The sequence below is a fragment of the Anabrus simplex genome, chromosome 3, assembly GCF_040414725.1.
Source record: "Anabrus simplex isolate iqAnaSimp1 chromosome 3, ASM4041472v1, whole genome shotgun sequence".
In the NCBI taxonomy this organism is placed as follows: Eukaryota; Metazoa; Arthropoda; class Insecta; order Orthoptera; family Tettigoniidae; genus Anabrus; species Anabrus simplex.
This window is the reverse complement of record NC_090267.1, coordinates 142,729,661-142,752,778: the sequence shown is the minus strand read 5'-3', so window position 1 is coordinate 142,752,778 and position 23,118 is coordinate 142,729,661. Positions and strand designations below refer to the sequence as shown.

The window sequence follows — 23,118 nt, the reverse complement described above, 5'->3', positions numbered from 1 at the left end:
GAATACAAAGTATGTTACAAGTGTTAATTTAATATTTTGTTTTTAATATCCACCTTTTCAGTACAAAGAGATCTTTTTTAAGAATGTCGAGCACCAGACCGATATAAGACGTGAAATCCGCTCCCAGTATTACAGGGCAAGACAAGTGCTTAGCCACAAACAATTTTATTTTCCAAGTGAATTTGGAAATAGGAATTTTGGCAAAGATGAAACCTAAAATTTCTAATGGAGAGGAATTAGCTGAATCGCATTTGACTGAAGACGAACAATAATCAGAAAACTTACAAACAGTCGTTAATTTAGAATACCATTCAGGCAAAATTATAGAACAAACACTCCTAGAGTCTAATAGAGCAGTGACAGGTTCACTGTTCAATTCAATTTTAAGAAATGGTACGAGTGCGGGGGTCTCCGCCGCAATTCTGAGGCATTCTTTAGGACATTCAAATGATAGATTAGAAGAACCTTTATACTTATCAGAGCTTTCACTGGGTTGAACAGGGGCTGAGCCTTGGGAAGATGAACATGCCGACTCAGCCGATGACACTAGTCACTTTAAATTATTGGGGTTTGCGGAGGTTGCACCAGAAGTTGAACAGGAGGGGTTGCTATTAACATTAGGGCAATTCTTGGCTAGATGAGTAAACGAGCCACATTTGAAACATCCGTGAGATGATCCTGCTCCTTTCTTTGTCCCACTTGATTTTATCACTGGGCACTTGTTACGTAGATGTTCTGTCAACCCACAAGCGTAGCATTTACGGGTGGTGAAAGTTCGGCGAGGTGAAGGCCGAAAACTATTAGAAGGCGGAGGGGGTCCCTTCGCAACTCATAAGGTGTCGGCATACCTTACCCCTTCAGCTGAGACCGCCATAGCCTCTAATTCTGAAAAGTTTTGAGGGCGCGACGCGAAACACAGATATGACCTATAGGGTGGGGAAATACCTTCAACAATCGTCTGCACAATTTGATCTTCAGGGAAATGAAGACCGAATACTCTGGTGTAAAACTTAATATCTTGGATGAAGTCTGCAAGATTTTCATCCAGTCGCTGTACTCTGAAATAGTACTTTTGGATTAATGATGACATGGCTTGAGCCGGAATGAAGTTAGCCAGCAAATGGGCGTGGAAGTCTTCTATGGAAGATCGCTCAGCTATTGCTTCAACTATTTTGTCCAAGAAGGCACGTATAGAGTAAGGGTATATAATTTGAAGAATTTGAGAGTGAGAGAGGTAAAACACTAGTGAGTGATTCTGAAATTTAACTAAGAATCTTAGAAATGAAATGACAGTGGAAAATTTTGAAATTCCCCTAAGTAACATAGCCAATGGATGAGGCAAACTACTAAACCCAGGTGACATAATAGGTAACGGCCTAGAAGGTTGAGAAGTCTCTAACACCGCATTATTTAAAAAGAAAGGTGGAATTTGTGTACGATGATCAAACTCATTTTTCTAGTCGGGCAGAAGTTTGTTGAGTTGCCACAGATATCCTACTTTCTACACCTTTGGAAGAATCCTCCTCAGCAGGCAAGTTGATTAAAGGGGCTTGATCAGTTTTGGGAGCAGCTGCCCCCGGTCAACAATTGACTAACTTTATTTGACATTCCTGATAGGTGGTCAATTAAATTACTAGCCTCCTTAGCATGATCTTCTTTTAATTTGAGAGACAATAGGTCCCTAGCCCTATTATAAAAATGGAACAATCTAGCCTGTACTCTTTTAAGTTGGTTAGTAGACGGATCGCTTACTTCAAGAAAACTTACTATAGATGCTAATTTGGTGGTATTGTCAGTGATAGTGGAGAGAGCCTCATCAATTTCCTTTTCTCCCAAAATTGGGATACAAATAGGCAATTCTAGGGATTCTTTAAGTTTGGCAGTATTTGCTGCAACCGTGCCTCCAGATTGAACATTTCTAATGAGTAACTCATAAATCAATTCCTCCTTGCGCAAGTACCCGGGATGGAGGACTTCGGGAGGGCCAGACATGATAATAGCAAACTTACAAATTTAGAAAAAAAAAAATCTAGCGACTGAGAAAAATTCTTAGAGGTCGGATTGGTTTCGATTCTAGCCGACAAAAGGGTTTACTTTAGACCCATTCAACCACGCTCTGCTACCACTTGTTACGGGGGTACCCCTGGAGCAGAAAAAGGTTAAAGGAGGTGCCGGAGTGAATGGGTTTATCTACAATATCAACATTAATTTAAAACTTGAACTAAAAGTTATATTTCTTTTAGAACTTCAAACTTAACCATTTTTCATAACTATGAAACATCAGGTACAATGACAATTTAAGAAATTGGAAAATTCAAGAATCAGACCTTGACAATTCTGGGCTACAAGCCCCTAGGTTACAATTCCAGAGATACCGGATCCAGTTTACAACTTTAATTCAAACAAGGAATCATTTACTCAAGGGCAGAAATCCCCTAATTCAAGAGTACTTGCTCCCAAAATACAATATCTAGCCTTCCAGAGGCACTCTTTACTATTACAAAAACTTGAAAAGAGCTAACAGGCTCTCAGTTTCTTATGGCCAGAAGGCAATATTACATCAAACTATTACAATCTCTGGCCTCACAAGGCATGAATTACAAATGGAAATTGCTTAATACAGGGGTATCTAGTACCCAACCTACAGGGCCTTTGCAAAAAAAGAACAGGTTAAATAAAATGGCCCGAACACAAACTGAATGGAGGCGAACACTGCGCTCCAGATAATGAAATATTAAAACCTATAGGGCTCTCGGCCGATGAAACAAGGGCTGTTCCCAAACTACTGAGGTGGCTCGCATGGAAATATCTTTAACATATTACAGAAAGGTTGCAAAATGTAGTCACCTCAAAGCAAGATGAAGGGGAGCTCGAGAGGGTAACTCACTCTCTATCGCCAATTTACAGTTAAAGATTTTATGTTTTTACATGAGCCGAAAGAAAAGTTAAATTTTAGAAAAGTATTGTTACATAATTAAAGATTCGGACCTTCCCCTCAAATAAAGCTGCGGAGGTAGCAAGAAAGATAGATTTTACGTGGCCATTACCTTATAGATGTTCTGCTGACCGAAGAAAGAGGCAGCCCCGCCTCCTGCCTTAACACACACACAGAAAGACGATGATCAATTGACTAGGAAACGTAATAAGCCGCAGTTTATATACCCTCAGGGAAGGTTCAAGAGCATTCAAGACTAATCAGGACACACCCTCTTAATTTTTATTGGCAGATTCAAAGTGGACAAGAAATGCGGGATTAGTTGAAAATGAATTACAAAAATTTGTGATTGGCTAGATTCAAAACTGGCGGAAAGAAAAGGAAGTATTGCCAACCCGAAAATAAATTAACATAGATTCAGTTATGGAAAACCTAGGAATACAAAACTTCTTTAAGTTTTAAGTTCTTCCACCTTGCACCAGAGTGCATGATCATAGTTTTTGGTAGTGTCATCTGTAGAAAGATGTTCTAACTTCTTGTATAGCAAAAAAAAAATCAGTAGAAATTCAATCATTTTAGGAAACTTCACAATAACAAAATTACTCTATTTTAGTAGTGACATCTTCTGATTAAAGTTCCAACTTGTTGTGTTATCAGTTTCACCTTTTGATCAATAGAGGAGTTTATTAGGCGCTTATTTTGAATGCGTAGCGTTGAGGTGTACCAAGCCCCTTCAGGGTTTTACAATTTGTCATAACAAAAAACACCTGAGTGTTAAGGAGTGAATCAGTTTCAGCAGACAAGAGGAACTGCACAAGTTTTTACCCTACCTCACAGATGATCGATTTGTGCACCATTGGTTATGTGACAGACATCAATCCTATAATTGAGTTCCTACCACATAAGTTATAACATACTGAAGTCAATAGTAGCATCTGCTTCAGCAATTCTTTGTCAAAGCACTGGTAAATCCTGTGGTAAATGGGGGTCATATATATATGATCTTTAACTAAACCCCACAGGAAAAAGTCATATAACCAGATTGGATTACCCTGAAGGCCACAGCATGAGAGAAGTTTTCATTTGAAAAGTGGTCAGTCCGGTGAAATATGATTGAATTGTTTTACGTAGTAAACTTTGAATGTTTGTGAACCATCTTGGCTTTAGACTTCCTGAGGACCAAGGGCAATAGCTTGTAATTTCCTGTCAGATTCATACAGAGAAGTACATTTGAACTTTCTGAACATTTCGACAAGAAGCTGATGAAAAATAACCCTTTTTCATCACAATTATAAATGTCTTGCGGTGCAGTATCTTGCATTACTTTGTTACGATATAGGTTTGCTTTGTCTGTTACCAAAGATTTTTCTCTTCAAGGTGCTGCTCTGAAAGTTATGAATTGAATCAGTCAGTCATTGCTCTCCTTAGTCGCTAATACTCGGCATACTAACAAACTTCTTTCTTTGCTTGAGCACAAAGTAACAGTCCACTGATTAGAATGCTTAGGGCTTTATTTTTTCCCCCCTGTTCTTTGTGATACATCAGCATTGCAGCACCAATATGGCTGTAAATTGCATTTTTTATGCATTTCATATTAGGATCTCCAGTATTTTAAGTTATAGCTTTGTTAGTCTTCTTTATTTTCTCTAGAAATATTGGAACTATTGACTGAAATGGCTACTTTTTTGCTTCAATCCCCTGTTTATTTGTTCAGTTTTAACATTTCTGATGTAAATTTACTTGTTTATCATAAGGTGAAGCCATATTGAAACACTCAATAACATAAGGAGTACACCCTTCAGATGGCACAAATAGTGGTCTACTTTCATTTTTGAAGAACATTTAAATTTTACTGTACCTACAATTCATGGAATTCTATTGTTCTGTTTTCTGATTATGTTAAATGCAATAAACCCTCAAATTAAGGAAGGATTGAATCAGACGTACAGTGTGATGGTTCATCTTTCAAAGTGACCAGTGTTGTCTTTGATTTATTTAATCGTTTCAGGAGTTATGCCAGTCTTAAAAGTACAAGATTACCATAATAAGAACAATATAAAACGTAAATATTTAGTTGGTACTATGAAAAGTCACATTAAAACTATCAATGATAGGTTATAAAAACGGTATACAGACAACCTGCATTAAATATTACTTTGTGACCAGTATTTTGCCACATAATATGCTTCATGTGTTGCTCTCATCAAGTCCTTCATTTTAGACTTAACTAGACATAATCTGCAGGCAAGAAGGTGATTCATGATTTGTTCTTTCCTGCACTTGTACATGGTGGTGTCGGAAGTGTATCCCCATTTCTTCAAACTCACCTTGGACCTATCTATCCCACATCACACCCTGTTCAACGTTTCCCACTAAACCCATCCATTGTCATGTCCTAAAGTTAAATTTTCACAAGGAATAAACCAGTCTTCAAAATCTTAGAAGCTGAAGTCATATTGAAACACTCAATAACATAAGGAGTACACCCTTCAGATTGCACAAATAGTGGTCTACTTTCATTTTTTAAGAACATTTAAGAAACTGCGGTTCTGTAAAGCTTTTTGTAGAATGTAAGAAACTTTTCCTCGACTTGAGCCTTTGATTTGATGGTTTGTATCTGTATAAAGGATGATTTTCTAAGTTGTCTACCATTGTTCTTTCAATTCTAGCTGCCACTTCATGTTTGATATCAGGTGAAGAAATCCTGGCTAAGCAGTAAACATTTCCTACAGGCATAAGTCTTAGGCAACCATCGATAAGTAGGCAGGTATTATTCAGAGTGATGTCTGTTTGCTCCGAATGACTAGATGTATACCAGACAGGGCATGCATATTCTACAGTGGAGTAGCGGAGGGCCGAGGCAGTTGTTCTGAGTGTGTTAGGTTTTGTCCCCCAACCGGTACCAGACAGTTTACGCAGGATATTGTTTTTTGCTGATACTTCGTTTCATTTCCAAACAGCGAGCTTTATAGGTAGGACTTCAATCTAGAGTAACCCCAAGGTATTTAGTAGTGGAGGAATGCTCAAGTTGAATTCTTTCCCATAATACATTTAGTTGTGTAGTTGCTTGTTGGTTCCTGAGATGATGAAATGCACAAGTTTGTGTCTTTGCAGGGTTCGGTCTCAGCTGGTTTTCCTTATAATATTTGCAAAGGTCTTAAAAGCTGGTGAACAGCTTTTGTTCCAAGTTTTGAAACAATTGCCCTGAACAGCAATGGCGTGATAATTTGCGTATATAAAACTCTTTGTTCCTTCTGAGAAGGGCCGCTCATTGGTGTAAATGTTGAAGAGTATTGGAGCTAACACTCTTATAGGAGGCCATTGTTCAAGTTCCTCCATCTGCTATGGCATCCTTGATAGTCCATGAAGAATCTCAGATTTTGGAGAAGACATCCAATAAACTGAATATCATGGAATCGTTAGTCATTTCATACAGTTTGTCTAAGAGCGTACAATGATTCTTTATGTTGATGTTGAAATGGACAAGATAACCTTCTGTCCACATGTAATAGTTTCATTGCTGAAAGGATCTGTGGCAAATTGATTGTAATGTTCTTCCATGAGAGTAGAAGTATTTAGGAGTAAGGCCTTGAATATATCTAGCTCTGCATCCTCTGAGAATAGTACACTGAGAGCAGACTTTTACGAGATCAACAGACTCATCATGTGTTTGGTGGTGGTTGTACTTGCCAGTTTTTTAAATTGTACATCTACATAAATGGAACACAGTGCGGGCAATAAGCAGCTTGTAACTGACAGGATAGGACAATAATTGCAGAGAGTGATAAATAATAGTCTAGATTTTAGGTTCACTGCTGGTGCATAGTTAGTATTTACAATCAAAGGTAAAAATATTCTAATGAAAATGAGGTGAAAATCTCAAAAGTTAATGTATTTTGAATTAGGTGTTAAAACTAACTCAAATGATATGTTTGTTTAATTGAGGTTACTACCAGATTATTTGCTATAGTTAGAAATATCTTACTTTTTTTCAGGTATTACTGTAATGTTTGTGACTGTGTAGTGAAGGACTCCATTAATTTTCTAGACCATATTAATGGAAAGAAGCGTAAGTATTCTTCATTCGATAATAATTAATTTTTAACTCTTCAATCGCTCAAAAAGGGAATGAGTGCATGGTATTGTATAAGCTCTCACTGGTACACTTTAATCAGAAACAAGTCGGAGAGAGAGAGAGGGAGGGGGAAAGGGGAATAAGAAATAATCACATATAATAGGACGAACATACTGACCTGCCATTGAGTTCGACCTACTATGTGTGTTCCTTTCTTATCCCCTCCTCTCTTTCTCTCTTTGACACTTGTTCCTTTCCTATACTTAAATTTTCTCAGACACAGTTGAACCTGTAGATATAGTCTTTGTGCCTGCAAAAACGACTTAGTGACGGTGATGCTGGAGAAATACTGACCAGACCAAACCCCATGGGGCAACAGCCCCAAAGGTTTATGGCCTACCAAATGACCGCTGCTGAGCCCGAAGGCCTGCAGTTTATGAGGTCTCGTGGTCAGCACGAAGAATCCATTTTCTATAAGTTGATGTGCGATTTGGTCTGCTGTCACATTGCTGTATAATGTGGCCTTAGCGAGAGCATTGCTCAGGCGGTATAGCAGTCTCCAGGCATTATAACTACTTCTTCCTATATTCAGTTCTTCCATTAATTTTAACCACTGTTCTTGCTTGGATGTTGAAATGGACGTGATAACCTGCTGTCCACATATATAGTTTCATCGCTGAAAGGATCTGTGGCAAATTGATTGTAATATTCAGGAGTAAGGCCTTGAATATATCCAATTCTACATCTTCTGAGGATAATGCGTTATTCTTGGCTTTCTAGGCCGGGGCCACCATCTCACCGTCAGATAGCTCCTCAATTGTAATCACGTAGGCTGAGCGAACTTCGAATCAGCCCTCAGATCCAGGTAAAAATCTTCGACCTGACTGGGAATCAAACCCGGGGCCTCCAGGTAAGAGGCAGTTATGCTGACCCTACACCACGGGGCCGGTCGAAATACTGACCTGCAACACAAATATCATAAGAATAAGAATCCTTTGACCGAGCTCGATAGCTGCAGTCGCTTAAGTGCGGGCAGTATCCAGTATTTGGGAGATAGTGGGATCGAACCCCACAGTCGGCAGCCCTGAAGATGGTTTTCTGTGGTTTCCCATTTTCACATCAGGCAAATGCTGGGTCTGTACCTTAATTAAGGCCGTGGCTGCTTCCCTCCCTCTCCTAGCCCTTTCCTGTCCCATCATCGCCATAAGGCCTATCTGTGTCAGTGCGACGTAAAGTGACTTGTAAAAAAAAAATATATATATATCCTTTGAAACTACTTGCACAAAAGTCTGATGAAATTTTCAATCCGAGGGACATACAATACCATGTGCTCATTCCTTTTTTGAGCGACTTTACAATTAGACAAAGATAAAACTTGCACAGATAATCTTTGAGCTGAAATCGTGTATCTTTGACTCGATCAGCTGCTATAAAACTGACAATTGCTGTTTTGAGAGGGTTCAATGTGTAGGTCATCAGCCCCTGCAACAAAATTTGTGATGATATGCAATAGTCTTTACTGAATGGTATATTCAGATATGAAATTGCAGGATAGCATGTTGTTCATTACATTTTGAATGAATACAAATACATGACTAGAACTAAAATAGGTATTGTTAAATCATAAATCTGTAATGTGGCTGCTAAACATAGCTGTAGAGTAGTATAAAGATGTCCAGCATGGTCCGATGGTTAACACAGTATTGCTTGTTGGTCGGAATTAACATTTGCACCTGCCATTTACACTGTTTGTAATTCAAATATTGGTAACGCAGTATTTTTTAATTTTTTTTTTTTTTTTAATTTTAAAATTTCTTGTATAATACTTTTGAATTTTTATGATTAACTACCTGCTGTCTCTAAATCTCAAATGGATTCATTCTTCAACATCTCTAAACCGTAACAACTGCAACAGTGCAACAAGAATCATACAAACAAGTAATAATATTCAATGACTGTTAATAACAATCTGTTACTTCAGCAGTAACCAACATGTTTCGAACAGTGCAGTGGTGTTATTTAATGCTCTCAAGTGATGAAATGTGGTTGAAAAACGAGCCCTACTCCAGTTTTATTCTCGTCTCTCAGTATTTTAAAATTTCTATTATCTCACTTCTCTGTATCTATTCTCAGGGAAGTATTCTGTATTTTTATTATTGGTGTTTATGAAAATGAGTTAGCAAGAATTCGTACTTCTGTGAGTGCCCATTATTTCCTTCATCTATTGAGGGGTGTAGTCTACTATTTTGTGGAAAATTTCCTCGTCCAGCTTCTTAACCCATGTGTCAGATGTGTAGTTTCATAGTTGGTCTGGTGTTCATGGAAACCATTGCAGTTAGTTTGATCATGTATGATGTTTCACATCGCCCCAGATGCGTTCATAGAAATTTAAGTCTGAAATTTAAGCAGGCCTATTGATAAGTTTAATGTGGCACTGTTGAGCAAACAAAACGACAATATGACTGGTATGTCTCATTGAGAGAAATGCTGCTGAAATTGAATTACCCTATTGGGATTGCTCATTCTCATATTTGGATCCTTCATCAGTGGATGGGGACAGTAGAATACATCCATGATATCTCCTGCCAATTATAAAACATGACTAAGAATATCAGGGGCTCTTAGCTTTGGCGTATGGTTTGGCAACCATGGAGCCCCCAGCTGAGTCTAACATTGCTTCTTCTTGCTTGTGTCAGACTCCTCACTTTCCTTTCCTTTTTGTTTAACTCTTTTTCTCTTCAAAACCCGATGGTGTTAGGTTTACAAGGTCTTGCGAGTCTTTCATTTTCACACCCTTCCCTTTCTATTTCTGATACCTTCATTCTTTGATGGGTCATACTTATTCCAGTTTAATAATAATAATGATGTGATTTATTTTACGTCCCACTAACTACTTTTATGGTTTTCGGAGATGCCGAGGTGCCAGAATTTTGTCTCACAGGAATTCTTTTACGTGCCAGTAAATCTACCGACTCGAGGCTGGTGTATTTGAGCACCTTCAAATACCACCAGACTGTGCCAGGATCGAACCTGCCAAGTTGGGGTCAGAAGGCCAGCGCCTCAAACCATCTGAGCCACTCAGCCAGGCTTTTCTTCTGATTGTTAAGAGATCTGTTAGAGCTTAATGTCATCAGAGAAAACCTCCTTCTTTATAGTCCTGTGGTAAACAAGACTGGTATTATGCAATTGGTTGCTGACAGTCTGAGCATATTCTAGGAAAACGGTGACTTTCTTAAGCTGGACTACATTTAAAAAATAGATTCTCCTCTGGATAGGAACCAGCAAGTTATTGCATCCAAATGCTACTTCATGTGCATCCATCTTGCTGAACAAGAGCTAGAATGCATTGCCAGTGTACCAAGCAAGTGGGTGCGTGGTTTGGGTGGCGTAACTATAAGCTTGCATTCGGAAGATGGGTTCAAACCCCACTGTCGGCAGCCCTGAAGATAGCTTTCCATGGTTTCCGATTTTCGCACCAGGCTATACCTTAATTAAGGCCATGGTTGCTTCCTTCCCATTCCTAGCCCTTTGCTATCCGATCGCCACCATATGACCTATCTGTGTTGGTGGGACATAAATCAAATTACATGTTCTCTGAGCTGTATTTAGTGCAGCATTGTGGCAGGAAATGACGTGTCTGTCATATCACTGAAGTTTACTCCAAATCAGAGCTGTTTGGCTCATTTCAATACTAATCATCCATTAGGCTGATACTATTATGGTAAATCAATCCAGGTGAATGTATTTTACTCATTTAGGACTCAAACCACTGATAATTTCATGCTGCTTGCATAACAATCCAGCACTGTACAAAATCTCTACCACGTTCATTGCTTCTGTTTTGCAAGAGGACGTTCCCTACTCGTCACCACCGATTTCGCTCAAATTTATAGAACATACAGGGCTTGGCGAGAAATGAAAGTACCCGAAGTTGGAACTCCAGATGGCCAAGCGTATAGAAAATAAAAATGTTGATGCAGCTCTCGCACCATATAAACCACTTACATTAGTGCGCACGCCGAGCAGTAGTTGGCATAGCAGTCAGAGCTCGGACTAGTAATTCAATAATCGTGGGTTCGACTCCCCGTGTGGAGACTTTTTCTGTTTTTCTCTCAACTTTTATATTATGCATTTTCCAATTAAGCAAAGAGGTGAATAAGTCATTTTATGTATACGCAAAAGGCATAGAAAAGGTAAAAAATTGGGATTTCATTGTCAGACTTTTCAACAAGGGATTGTAATTAAAGCGCGTACCAAAAGACTTCGTACATGAAAATTCAAAACTTTATTAATTGCATTCGATGATTTAAATGTGTTGGGATGATATTTATAGTAGAAATAGGGGAAACAATAATTATTTCTACATCTAGCACAAGTTATAAACACCACATTTTTACAACCACATCGTTGTTTCAACGTCTCCATAGAAAAACATGCTTGATTGACATTCATAAAGCATTCTCTCTCATCACAAAGTTTAGAAGCGAACCACGCGTAACGTAACATGTTACCGAATATTGGCACCAATAATTTATTATGAACAATCGAATGTACGAGGGTTGGGGCAAAAGTTATGGCAACTCTTTTTTTTCCCTTGAAGATACCAGTCCGGTTGGAAAATGTGCTATCTACAGACGAAAGGACAAGGTGTTTACTACATGTATGGACAATGAATAGCACTGAAATATCGTAACACAACTAATTTATTATGGTGGTATACAGGGCAATGTGGCCTTCCCAGTGCAAAAGAATTACAACACAGTACACATAAAGTTGACATGACAAACCTGGGCCTAAAGACCCTCAAAGTAGTCCCCTGCTACTGACACCACATGCTGCCAACGATGTGGGAGGTGCTGAATACCATCTGCCTCAGCATTTGCCACACCATGTGTGAATCGGGTCACCTGTTGGCGCACAGCAGTAGCAATGTCCTCTCTTGTTGCAAACCGCCTACCACGTAGTGGTTCCTTAATCTTTCTAATGAAATCAAAGTCACAGGGCGAAATGTTGGGAGAGTACGGTGGGTGCTCCAATTCTTCCCATCCCCACGTCGCAGTAGCTACCCTACACACTCTGCTTTATGTGGTTTTGAATTGTCATGCAGGATTATTGCACTGTCCACAAGATCCGGACGTTTCTCCCGAACGCCACATTGTACCTGTCGCACCAGGAAGTCCCTGTAGTACTGTGCAGTCACTGTTCTGCCATGTGGAACAAAGTGGCAAACAATGACACCCTGACATCATACGCGACGATCACCATTAATTTGACTGGGGAAGGATTCTGGCAGACCTTCTGCCTCCTTGGTGATCCAGCATGTCGCCACTCCGCGGACTGACGTTTCAGTTCTGGTTCGTATGCCCTGGCCTAAAATTCATCGATGGCGATTATTCGTGACAAGAATTGATTGCCGTCCTGTTGCCAGCGTGCATATTGCATAGCGCACCCACCTTTGAACCTCCGTCAGTGCATATGGTATCTACCATGATGCGATTTTGCACAGTTGCAGTTCATTATGCAATATCCTGTGGATGGTGCATTTCTCGATGCCATTTGCCCTCTCTAACTCCAGTAGTGTCCATCATCTGTCTTCATCCAGGAGCTGCTCGATGACGGCATGTGCCACGTTGGTCCGCACACTGACAGGTCGTCCCGAACGTTGCTCATCACTGGTGGACCCATGTCCTTGCTGAAACTCTCCTACCCACCGTGCTACTGTACGGTATGGTAGGGCATTATTCCCAAGGGCTTCCACTAATTTACTATGACATGCATCGCATTGATGTAAGCGCGCTGCTCAACACGGGTTACTTCCATCTCGCATGACACTCACCAACTGACTGATTTCACAGCCCTCGCTGCGCTACTACCAGCTATCACAGAGCCATCTGTTGTTCTGTATACACACTATGCCTGCAGAACTTCCACACGACACATACGTTTGTGATCCGTTCGCATATCTATAAAAAAAAATAGCTGCCATGACTTTTGTCCCATTCCTCGTATTTTAATGCAGTCTTCTCGGGAAGTTATTTCCTTTTCTTGCTCTATGCGATGAGAGCAATTTTGTATTTTTTAAATCAGGTTTTTGACATGACTATAAAAATATACATCGCATTTAGGGGGAATTATTTTGATGCTACATGTTGGCAATCCTCCTTCATCTAGGAAGAGTTTGTCGTATAATTGCGGATTTGTTTATCCTCCCCACAAGTCAGTCAGCAGAAGAAATTTGTTCTCTTGTACGTACGGCTTCATCACATCTGTTAAAAATGTTGTATACAATGCTCTTGTAAGTTTTGCTGATTTTGAAGAAGTGATGACGACATTCTTGTATTTTGCTGCGTATTCATCCACCGTTTTTGAATCCTCGGTCCAGAAGAACCAGTATTCTCTTGTAAGCATACGTAAACTTTCAACAATAGCTTTCCGGAAAGGCTCATAGCATATTCGCTGTATATGAGTGGATTACTTTGTTCATATCCTTTCTTTTTACAAAAACCATTTTTACCCCTAACTGTTCAAGGGTTTGGTTATACGTCGACTGGTACTGGCAACCTGGAAAGAGAATATACGAATGTAATATTATTATATGCGCCGTTAAAAATATTTCATTTGAGGTAGAGAAATAAGAACTCTTGACTTACCCATTTGATCAGTGTTGATAACAAAATCCTTGTTATATTGAGGAATGAGAGCTCGAGTTTGGAGTCGGAACATATCTGCCGCAGCAAGGATTTCCTGTTGTGTAGCTGTCTTTTTTTCTGACACAAATCTTGTAATTTTTATCTGACGAATCTTATGCCTTTGTTTAAAGTCGATGACCCACGAATCGGAGGCTTTGAAATTCAGCTCTGGAAATTGACTTGAAGCAGCAAGTGCCCTTTGTTGCAAGTTTCTTGTGGTGACTTGCTGGTTACAACATCATGCTTCCACGAAGCGTCATATGTCCACGAGTCAATTGTATTGTATTCATCTTTCGAGTTCTACCATTTTTAATACGTTGTTCCCAAATTTTCAAATCTCGCATGTGCTTCAAGCAAGATGCTCCTTTCGTTTGGAAACTTTTTAAACTCCACGTTGGATGCACTTTGGCTAGATTAACCACCATTATTAACCATTATTAACCACATTTCTTCGCGCCAGTTCAACTCTTCGTCGCATATAAACTGATACTCTGATAAAACTTCCACTACTTTCTCGTGTATTTTATTTCCCATTTGAATGTGTTTTTCGGTTATCACTTCAGAACTTTCTGATGAGATTAGATTTTCTTCGGCCAAAAGATGTAAACTATAATCCATTGTTGGTTCAACGCTTCGCTGTTGGTGCTATCGTCTGGCACCTGTTCTTTTTCCATCGATGTTCCAGGCATATCAAAAGTTTCACTTTTGTCCGGCATTGTTGATTTTTCCGCAATATTTTCCTCAGAATTTTATTTCACAAAAATTTCAATATCTTCTAGAATATTCTAACATTATTCTCGCACAATTCCAAGTTACTTGACCAAGAGCTAGCATACAAATGAGCCCCTAGCTAGCGTCATCCCTAACGGTTAGGAACACCTTTTTACTACCTGCGCCAAGAATCTATAGTTCATGTACAGCCGCCAGGAGCAACCTTCAGGTGAAACGAATCTTATTGTGAAACAAATTTCACGTTTATGGCACATTTCCCAAGGAGGGGAGATAAGCCAATAAAGGAGAAAAAATAAGAATTTCTGTTTGAACACGTCGGGAAAGTTCGCAACTCCAAGTTTTCTACACTTATGCGCTCATTAAAAAAGGATGTCCTATATGCCTTTTGCATATAAATAAATAAAATAAATTATTCACCTCTTTGCTTAATGGGAAAATGGATAATACGAAGGTAATCCCAAAAATATGGTCCCATATTTTTTTTTTCTACAATAGTTTACATCATTTTACAGCTTGACATTTAGCTATTTTTCTACATCATCACCATTTCGGTCGATGCATTTTTGTAGACGCTGTGACACCGCTTATGTCCTATCAGCTCGCCGCCATGCTGTTCAGGAAGTTGTGAACCTGATCTTTCACCTCGTCGTCGGTGCTGCATCGCTTTCCAGAGGGCTAAAGTCAACCAACAATACCCCTTTTCAATCCCAAAACACAGTCGTGACTTTACCGGCAGACTGTGTTTGCTTGAATTTCCGCGGCTTTGGCAAAGAGGGATGATACCACTGGCGTGATTGTTGCTTGGTCTTATGTGTAAAGTGGAACGCCCATGTTTCGTCATCCATGCACGATTACATAAAATCAGCTTCATGGTCCGTATCGCACTTCTCTTGAGTTATTTGTTTGTTTTCATCTTGTCAATCTTATGTTAATTTTAAGGTCACTTCCTCTAAAGCATTACTTTGTCAATTTTATATATTTTTCATCTAAACAGTGTTATGTGGCTGAAGATGTTGATAATATACGAAACATGTACCACTTTTGACCATTAAAAATTGCCTTAAGCAATCATTGTATCGACTAGGTGGAAAATAAATAAATACTTAATTGTGAATCCATGCACGACTCGCCATACACTTCCGTCAGTTGGCGATGGATTTCAATCGGTTCAGTACCTTTTGCATTCGAAAACTGAATAACTGCGTGCACTTTGCACTTGGCGGTAACATCCAACGGGAGTTCCATTTTCAACGGCTGCCAAGCTAAGACTGAGTGCCTCAGCATGGCGTGCTCATGTTTATATGCAAACGCGGGAAACACTCTTCACAATATTGTGACCAGCAGCCACGCAAACAGAGTTCTGTATTTATAAAAAGAAGGAGACCTTATTTTTGGGATTAACCTCGTATACAAATTGAGAAAACAATAGTCTCCTCACGGGGTGTCAAACTCATGACCATCAAATTACTAGTCCGAGCTCTTACCGCTTTGCCAACTACTGCTCGGTGTGTGCACTAATGTAAGTGGCATATGCATTATAATCCTCATGTTAGATTTGTATTGAAATGTACGTAAATACAAAGTATGTTACAAGTGTTATTTTTAATATTCACCTATTCAATACAAAGGGATCCAGTAAATTAAGAATTAAATCTTATCATAAAAAGTTACAAGGGACATGTTTCGCCCATATTAAGGGCATCATCAGCCTCAAACTCAAACAATTTTAACCAAGGACATTCTAATCATTTTATGTTAAACAAACGCCTACATTGTAATCCTCATTTTACAATTTGTAAGAACAATCAGGATCCTGATTATTCACCTTACAGGTTTGAGTTTGAGGCTGATGATGCCCTTAATATGGGCGAAACATGTCCCTTGTAACTTTTTATGATAAGATTTTTCTTAATTTACTAGATCTCTTTGTATTGAATAGGTGGATATGAAAAATAACACTTGTAACATGCTTTGTAAGTGGCTTATACGGTGCGAGAGCCGCGTCAACATTTTTATTTTTATTTTCTATATGCTTGCCCATCTGGAGTTCCCACTTCGGGTACTTTCATTTCTAGCCAAGCTCTTCATGTTCTATAAATTTGAGCGAAATCGGTGGTGACGAATAGGGAATCCCTTGTTAGCCTTTCAGGGGACCGGTATGAAGTTGAATGGTGAATTTCAATTTTATTCTTTACATATTCATGAGATCCTTTTAACCTAGAACAGGTAGCTTGGGTCTAGTTTTTTGCTAGTCCTTTTTGGGGGGAATTTGGGAGCTCCAAGTTTGCGGTGCACGCTCTGAATAGTACTGTACATGCCGGTATATGTCAGCACTCACAGTGGCTATCTTGTCTTGGCTTCCCTCTTCGCATGTTTTGTTCTTCTCTGTCTCCCACCACGTACTGCTGCTTACAGTTGTGTATATGGGACGGTAAGTTAAGACTGTCAGACCTAATTTGGAGTGTCTTATTTACAAAGATTATTTCATTATGGAATGAATAAACAATAAATAATGGTTTTATCAAAACACTACTTAACACAAAAACAATATATAATCAAATGCCATCTCCATCACATTCAAACTGTTTAAGAAATGACTTTATTCTAACACTGTCTGGCATTAGTTCATTGTTCATAGCATGGTGGTGAAAATCTAGCAGAAAAAGTGAATAACAAGACACATGAGAACAAGGTGCATACTGTTAGATATTACATATTTATTCATTGCAACCTAGTAATTTGTATGATCGCCATGGACTGATTTAGTGCCACAGACCACATTAGTTACAGGTGTCCATACTACATTATTGACATGATGGCTCCTAAACTGTGTTAGTTATTTTGAACTCTCTTATATAACAATTACATGTGTTCAACTAACATAATGTATTCATAAATTTCAGTAATATTTTTCAATTAAATAGTTATTTATTAGAAAGGCTGCCAGTGATCTTAGCATTATCTTCTTAACACATGATCCTCTGGCCCTCAGTATCACCAGCTATATTTATGGTTAGAAGCTAAGCGTAAGTTACCATGGCCAGGTGAATCCAACATCCACTGCACAAACTTTACTTTTCCAAGAGGTCGCCAGGAATGCTAGCGTCCTTTAACCACAAATAGTTCACGCAAACTCACTAGATTAAATAACACTAGTATGTTCTTATTGTTCTCCCACCTATTCAATACAATCTTAAAAGTTTGTCCTTATCAAAATGTTAACATAAAATTAAAACATTGGATGGTACATGTCTATCAATAGTAGGTATCATCAGCCATTTTTTACCTTAGGAATAGATTCAGGTACCTGATTGGGAATAACATTAATACTGTTCAAAACTATGTCTTGTAAAATGGATTGGAGATCCTTAAACAACTATCCATTTTACAAGACATAGTTTTTAACAGTATTCATAAGTCATTCCCAGTCAGATACCTGATCTATTCCTAAGGTAAAAAATGGCCGATGATTCCTACTATTGATGGGAAAAACATGTACCATCCAATGTTTTAATTTTATGTTAACATTTTGATAAGGACAAAGTCCTAACTTTTAAGATTGTATTGAATAGGTGGGAGAACAATAAAAACATACTAGTGTTATTTAATACAAATACTTTCAATACGGACCCAAAAATGAATTTTATCACTTGTAAAACTCACTAGATAGCGCTACTCGTTACATTCTATAGTACTTACAAATAGACGAAACAACAACAAAATGAATGAAATGGTAAAATGGAAATTAATCAAGAAAAAAGGCAAACTGAAGGCAGGCTGAACCCATATTGACACCTTTGTAAAGAATGAACTCAAAACTGCTGCAGAAGTGAAATTAAAAAGGAAGAATTTAACTCAGTACAGACAGAATTGGAAATAATCGATGAAGTTGGACACGACATATATTGGGAAGACTTCAAAGATTTTTATGACTTACTGAAGACAAAAATTTAACCACCATAAATCTGATACCAGTACCTAATAATAACTGAACTAAAGACGGGCTTTCATATAACTGGAGTCAGTCAGTAAGAAAACTGTCGCTTCTGAAAATAAATTTACCAACTTTCGACAGAGACCTAACGTCTTGGCTACATTTCAAGGACACCTTTGAAAATCTGATCACTAAAAATGAAGATCTAACTGGAATCGAAAAATGTTATTTTCTCACCTCGTCCCTGAGGTGAGGCAAAGAACACCATAAAAAGCATTGCAATGACCGAAGCCAGTTTTACTGTAGTGTATAACTTACTTCATAATTGCTATCATTCCCCTAAACTGATTGTATCAAATTATGTGAAGCATATCCTCGAACTCACAGATAAGCCGTGCTCCATTGGACGAGAACTACGCCATTTAATAAACAAATTCCAGGGAAATTTAAATGCTCTGCAGTTACTGAACAATGAAGTAAACACTCTTGATGCTATCTTAAATGAACTACTTCTGTCAAAATAAAAAAATCAGACTGGAGTTTGAAAACAAATTTTCTCAACAAGTTGTCATTTAAAGAGTTAATTCAATTCCTAGACAGAAAATGCCAAACATTGTAAAGAAGTCACATCAAACTTCCCAGTTCAAGCGTAAGTACAAGCAAACAATTAAACATACCTAGCAACGTTCGAACAATGTTGCTAATGTACTGGTGAGCATCGAGTCTTCAAATGCCCCGAATTCCTAGAGACAGATATCAGTGCAAGATTCAACATTGTAAAAGAAAATAAACCATGTAACAACTGTCTGAGTCTAGCACATACCTGGAAAACATGCATGTCAAGAGGAACATGCAGAGAATGTAGGAAATACCAGCACAGCCTTATTCATGATGACACAAGGTCTAATACACACTCTCAAAACAACAGTGACACCCAAGTCAGTCAGAAAACACCAAACGGAGAAGCACAGCAATCCAGCTACCATGTCCTCAGGGCACTTACAGACCAAGTCCTCCTCAGTACATCTATCAGCAAGGCTAGAACATTCCTGGAAACTTAATGCTTGCTGATCCTATGTTCCACACTCCTCAAACAACAGACCTTTTGTTAAAAGCTCAAGTTTTTATGCAGCTGTTAATAATGGAACAGAAAACTCATGAAAACTACCCAGTTCTCCAAAACTGGGATGGATCCTCAATGATAGCTATGTATAAACAAGAAAGGAAGATGAAGGAACAACAGTTCATCAGTGTCTATTCCTACGCACTGACTGCAACCTAGAAAACCAACTTCAATGATTTTGGAAAGAAAAAGTGTACAATATTGTGCATTCACTACAGGAGGAGTGTGAAGCACACTTCCAACAAAACAACAAGAGACTCATCAGAAAGATATAGTGTAGAACTCCCTATTAAAAACAAACTCTCAAAAACTTGGTAGATCTAAACAAATGGCAGTTCAAGCGTTTCTTGTCCTTGGATAGAAGACTGAAACACAATGAAAGGCTTTGTCAGGAATACATTAAGTTCATGCGACAATATGAGTCCCTTGGCCACATGAAAGAAGTTACTGTGAAACCATTAGAGGAAGAAAATCACTATTACATTCCACATCACACTGTTGTAAAGCACTTAAGTTTAACCCCTTAACTGGGGAATAGTTTCATAACGTCAACCAGTCAGTGGATAATTATTCAGCGCAACGTGCACTTTTGGAATGGGTACATTAGCGTGCGGCAGATGTAAATACTCAACAGAAAAATATATTTTACTTGAATTACTTGAATTATTAGTGATATACAGGGTATTTTTCTTAGCTGGTTCCACAGCACCACTCAGAGCAATATATCTCTCGGCAAACGAGTCACCTGGCTATCTCCTTCCGTGCGTGTTCCCCTGACTCATGAAGCAAGCCATAAAAAAGACCCTGTAGTAGAAATTCAATAGCATTATGTTACTACCATTTTTCTTGTAAATCCGTAAATATATACATATATTCGCAGTGTGTTCATACAAAAGTGAATATAAAAAGTGTTCCTTTCATTATTATGACATTTTTCAAGTTTTCAGATATGCATCAATAGGTTCTACATACTTCGGGTTTATAGGTCATTCGGAAATTGCGCACAGTGTGGTAAATACGGAAGCACAGGCAAGCACAAAGTGCCACGTCACATTCCTCACAGCAGTAGACAGTTTCCCGTTGCCACTGGTTTGACAGGCACACAACACGTTTTCTTGAGTGATTCCTACTTCCGGTTGGCAGGTTCTCAGATAATTCAACGTCTTTTCTAACCAAGCCATGTTCACGTCACTTGGAACATTTTATTACAATACACAGACCAATTTACAAAAAGTTATCAGAACATGGACAATGGAGTTTGTAGAACAACTGTATCGTAACAACAACGACGACAACCATTCGCAAATTTAGTAATTTCAATCTACATATGCACAAATAAATTCTTTGGCGCAGACCGCACGCGGCAACACGAGACAGCTGGCGGACTACCGCCTAGGCGCAAACTACCCGACTGGCGTGAGATCGGATAAAAATGAACAGGCCAGCAATAATCACATCTAATATGAATGGAATTAGTTTTAAATTACGATAGTAGATGGCAGAAGCTAACCCCATGTAAGAATACATTTAGAATTACAAGAACGCCTAAAGGCGTCAAACCCAAAACTCATGCGACAGTTATGGGGTTAACAACAAGAGCACGCATTGTTTTCGATGCATGGGCCAAGACTGACAACAGCGTTTCAGTGATATCCTTCTCGTACAGCCAGCTATTCAAGATCTCTTCTCTATAATCATCCAATTTCAAACTCGACAAATAGCATTCACAGCGGATGTAGAAGAAATGTATCGTCAGGTGAACATCAATCCTAAGAATTACAACTTTCAATGTATACTCTGGAGAGAAAGGCCACAAGAGCCAATTAAAACATATGCTCTCACAACTGTGACCTACAGAATACCATCTTCAGCATTCCTCGCCATAAGATGCATGAAGAAACGCACCGAAGAAGAAGGTACTGACTTCGCTCATGCAGCAAAGGTTATAAATCAAGACTTCTACGTAGACAACTGTATATCCAGTGTGGATAAATTACAGGAAGCAATCAAAATTTGTGAAGAACTACAAATCCTTCTCAATCGTGGAGGTTTCAATCTAAGGAAATGGAGCTCTAACTGCCCAGACTTGTTGAATTCAATTCCTGCTCATCTCAGATAGAGACAATAGAGACAACCAAATCAACTCATAGATGGTGACAATAATAATAACATTGGGGTTCATCTGGACACCAGCTCAGGATCAGTTTCAAGTCATAAGTAACCTAAGAAAAGAACACGAACAACATACAGCCACTTTGACAAAATGCGTGGTTCTATCCGTAATTTCTTCCAGCTTCAATCCATTAGGTATTCTAGCTCCAGTTATTATACTAAGATATTCATGCAATGTCTATGGCAATCAAGTCACTCATGGGACGATCCATTGGACACAGACCTCACCGGTCAGTGGCAGACTCTGTATCTTCAACTTCTTTCTATATATAAAGTTAGTGTACTGTGACTTGTTTTCGGCGGAGGTATACCATCAAACATCCAAATCCTTGGCTTTTTTTATGCTTCTGAGAAGGCCTATGGTGCACCGCTAAAACAAATCTGTCTCCCACATCTCGAGCTTAACACGGCCCTTCTCCTGACAAGACTACTCAAGGAAACATTAAGGGCTCTGAGTTTGAACTTGACAAGGATCCAGCTGTGGACGGACTCTACATTAGTATTGTCATGACTATCTTTCTGGCCTACCAAATGGAAAACATTCGTCACCAACAGGTTTCTAAAATCCAGGAAACTGCACTGATTACCAAGTGATGCCATGTGTCGTCCAAGGACAGTCCTGCTGACTTAGTAACTAGAGGACTACAAATCAAAGTAATTATCAACAATACACTTTGGTGGCATCGTCCTAGATGGTTGAGTCACGATTCCTCGAAGTGGCCTCAATCACCACCACAATCAAAACATGATGTTCAAACTAATCTCCTAGAACAAAGAACTCCACTAACTCTTCTTACCACCATGCACAATGATCTGTTCATAACAAAATGTTCAAAATTACACAAATTACAAAGAGTAGTTACATATTGTTTACGATTTATCTCAAATTGTTGTAAACAATCCATGGAGCGAAATTAGGTCCACTGTCCGTATTAGAGTTGAACTCCGCCCTCAAATGTTGCATCAAAATCATGCAAGAAGTCACATATCCTCAAGAACTTCCATCGCTGAAGAGAAATATCTAAGTTATCAACTCATATTGAGACTTTAAACCCAATCATAGATCAAGAGGGCATTCATTCTTCATGTCGGCAGAAGACTGCATAACGCCCAAATTACGGAAGAGTAAAAGCATGAGATCATTCTGCATCCGGATCGTCATCTGACAAAGCTAATCATAATAGCAGAACATCTTCAACTACTTCATGTTGGCACTCGGCTCTTAATCACATCTCTGAGAGAAAAGGTTTGGATTACACCAGTAAGACAAATCATAAAGCTCATTCATGCATGTCTTACGTGTTGGAAGTTGAATGCTGATACTGCCAAGCAATTAATGGGAAATATGCCAAGGATGCGTGTAACCCCGACAAGCCCATTCCTTTTTTATTATTACACCCATTCCTTAACAATGGAATAGACTAAGCTGGCCCAGTTCTCTGGTGTGAGACCAAACAA

At 38.8% G+C, this 23,118-nt stretch overlaps 1 protein-coding gene across 1 annotated transcript in view; it reads left to right on the top strand.

Annotated features, from left to right (window-relative positions):
* LOC136867116 (zinc finger matrin-type protein 2) overlaps positions 1 to 23,118 on the top strand; it is a 120,045-nt gene that overhangs the window by 55,724 nt on the left and 41,203 nt on the right. The window contains exon 3 of the mRNA XM_067144220.2: positions 6,931 to 7,004. Within this exon, the coding sequence (XP_067000321.1) occupies positions 6,931 to 7,004 (74 nt within the window). The remainder of the gene's footprint in view (positions 1 to 6,930; positions 7,005 to 23,118) is intronic.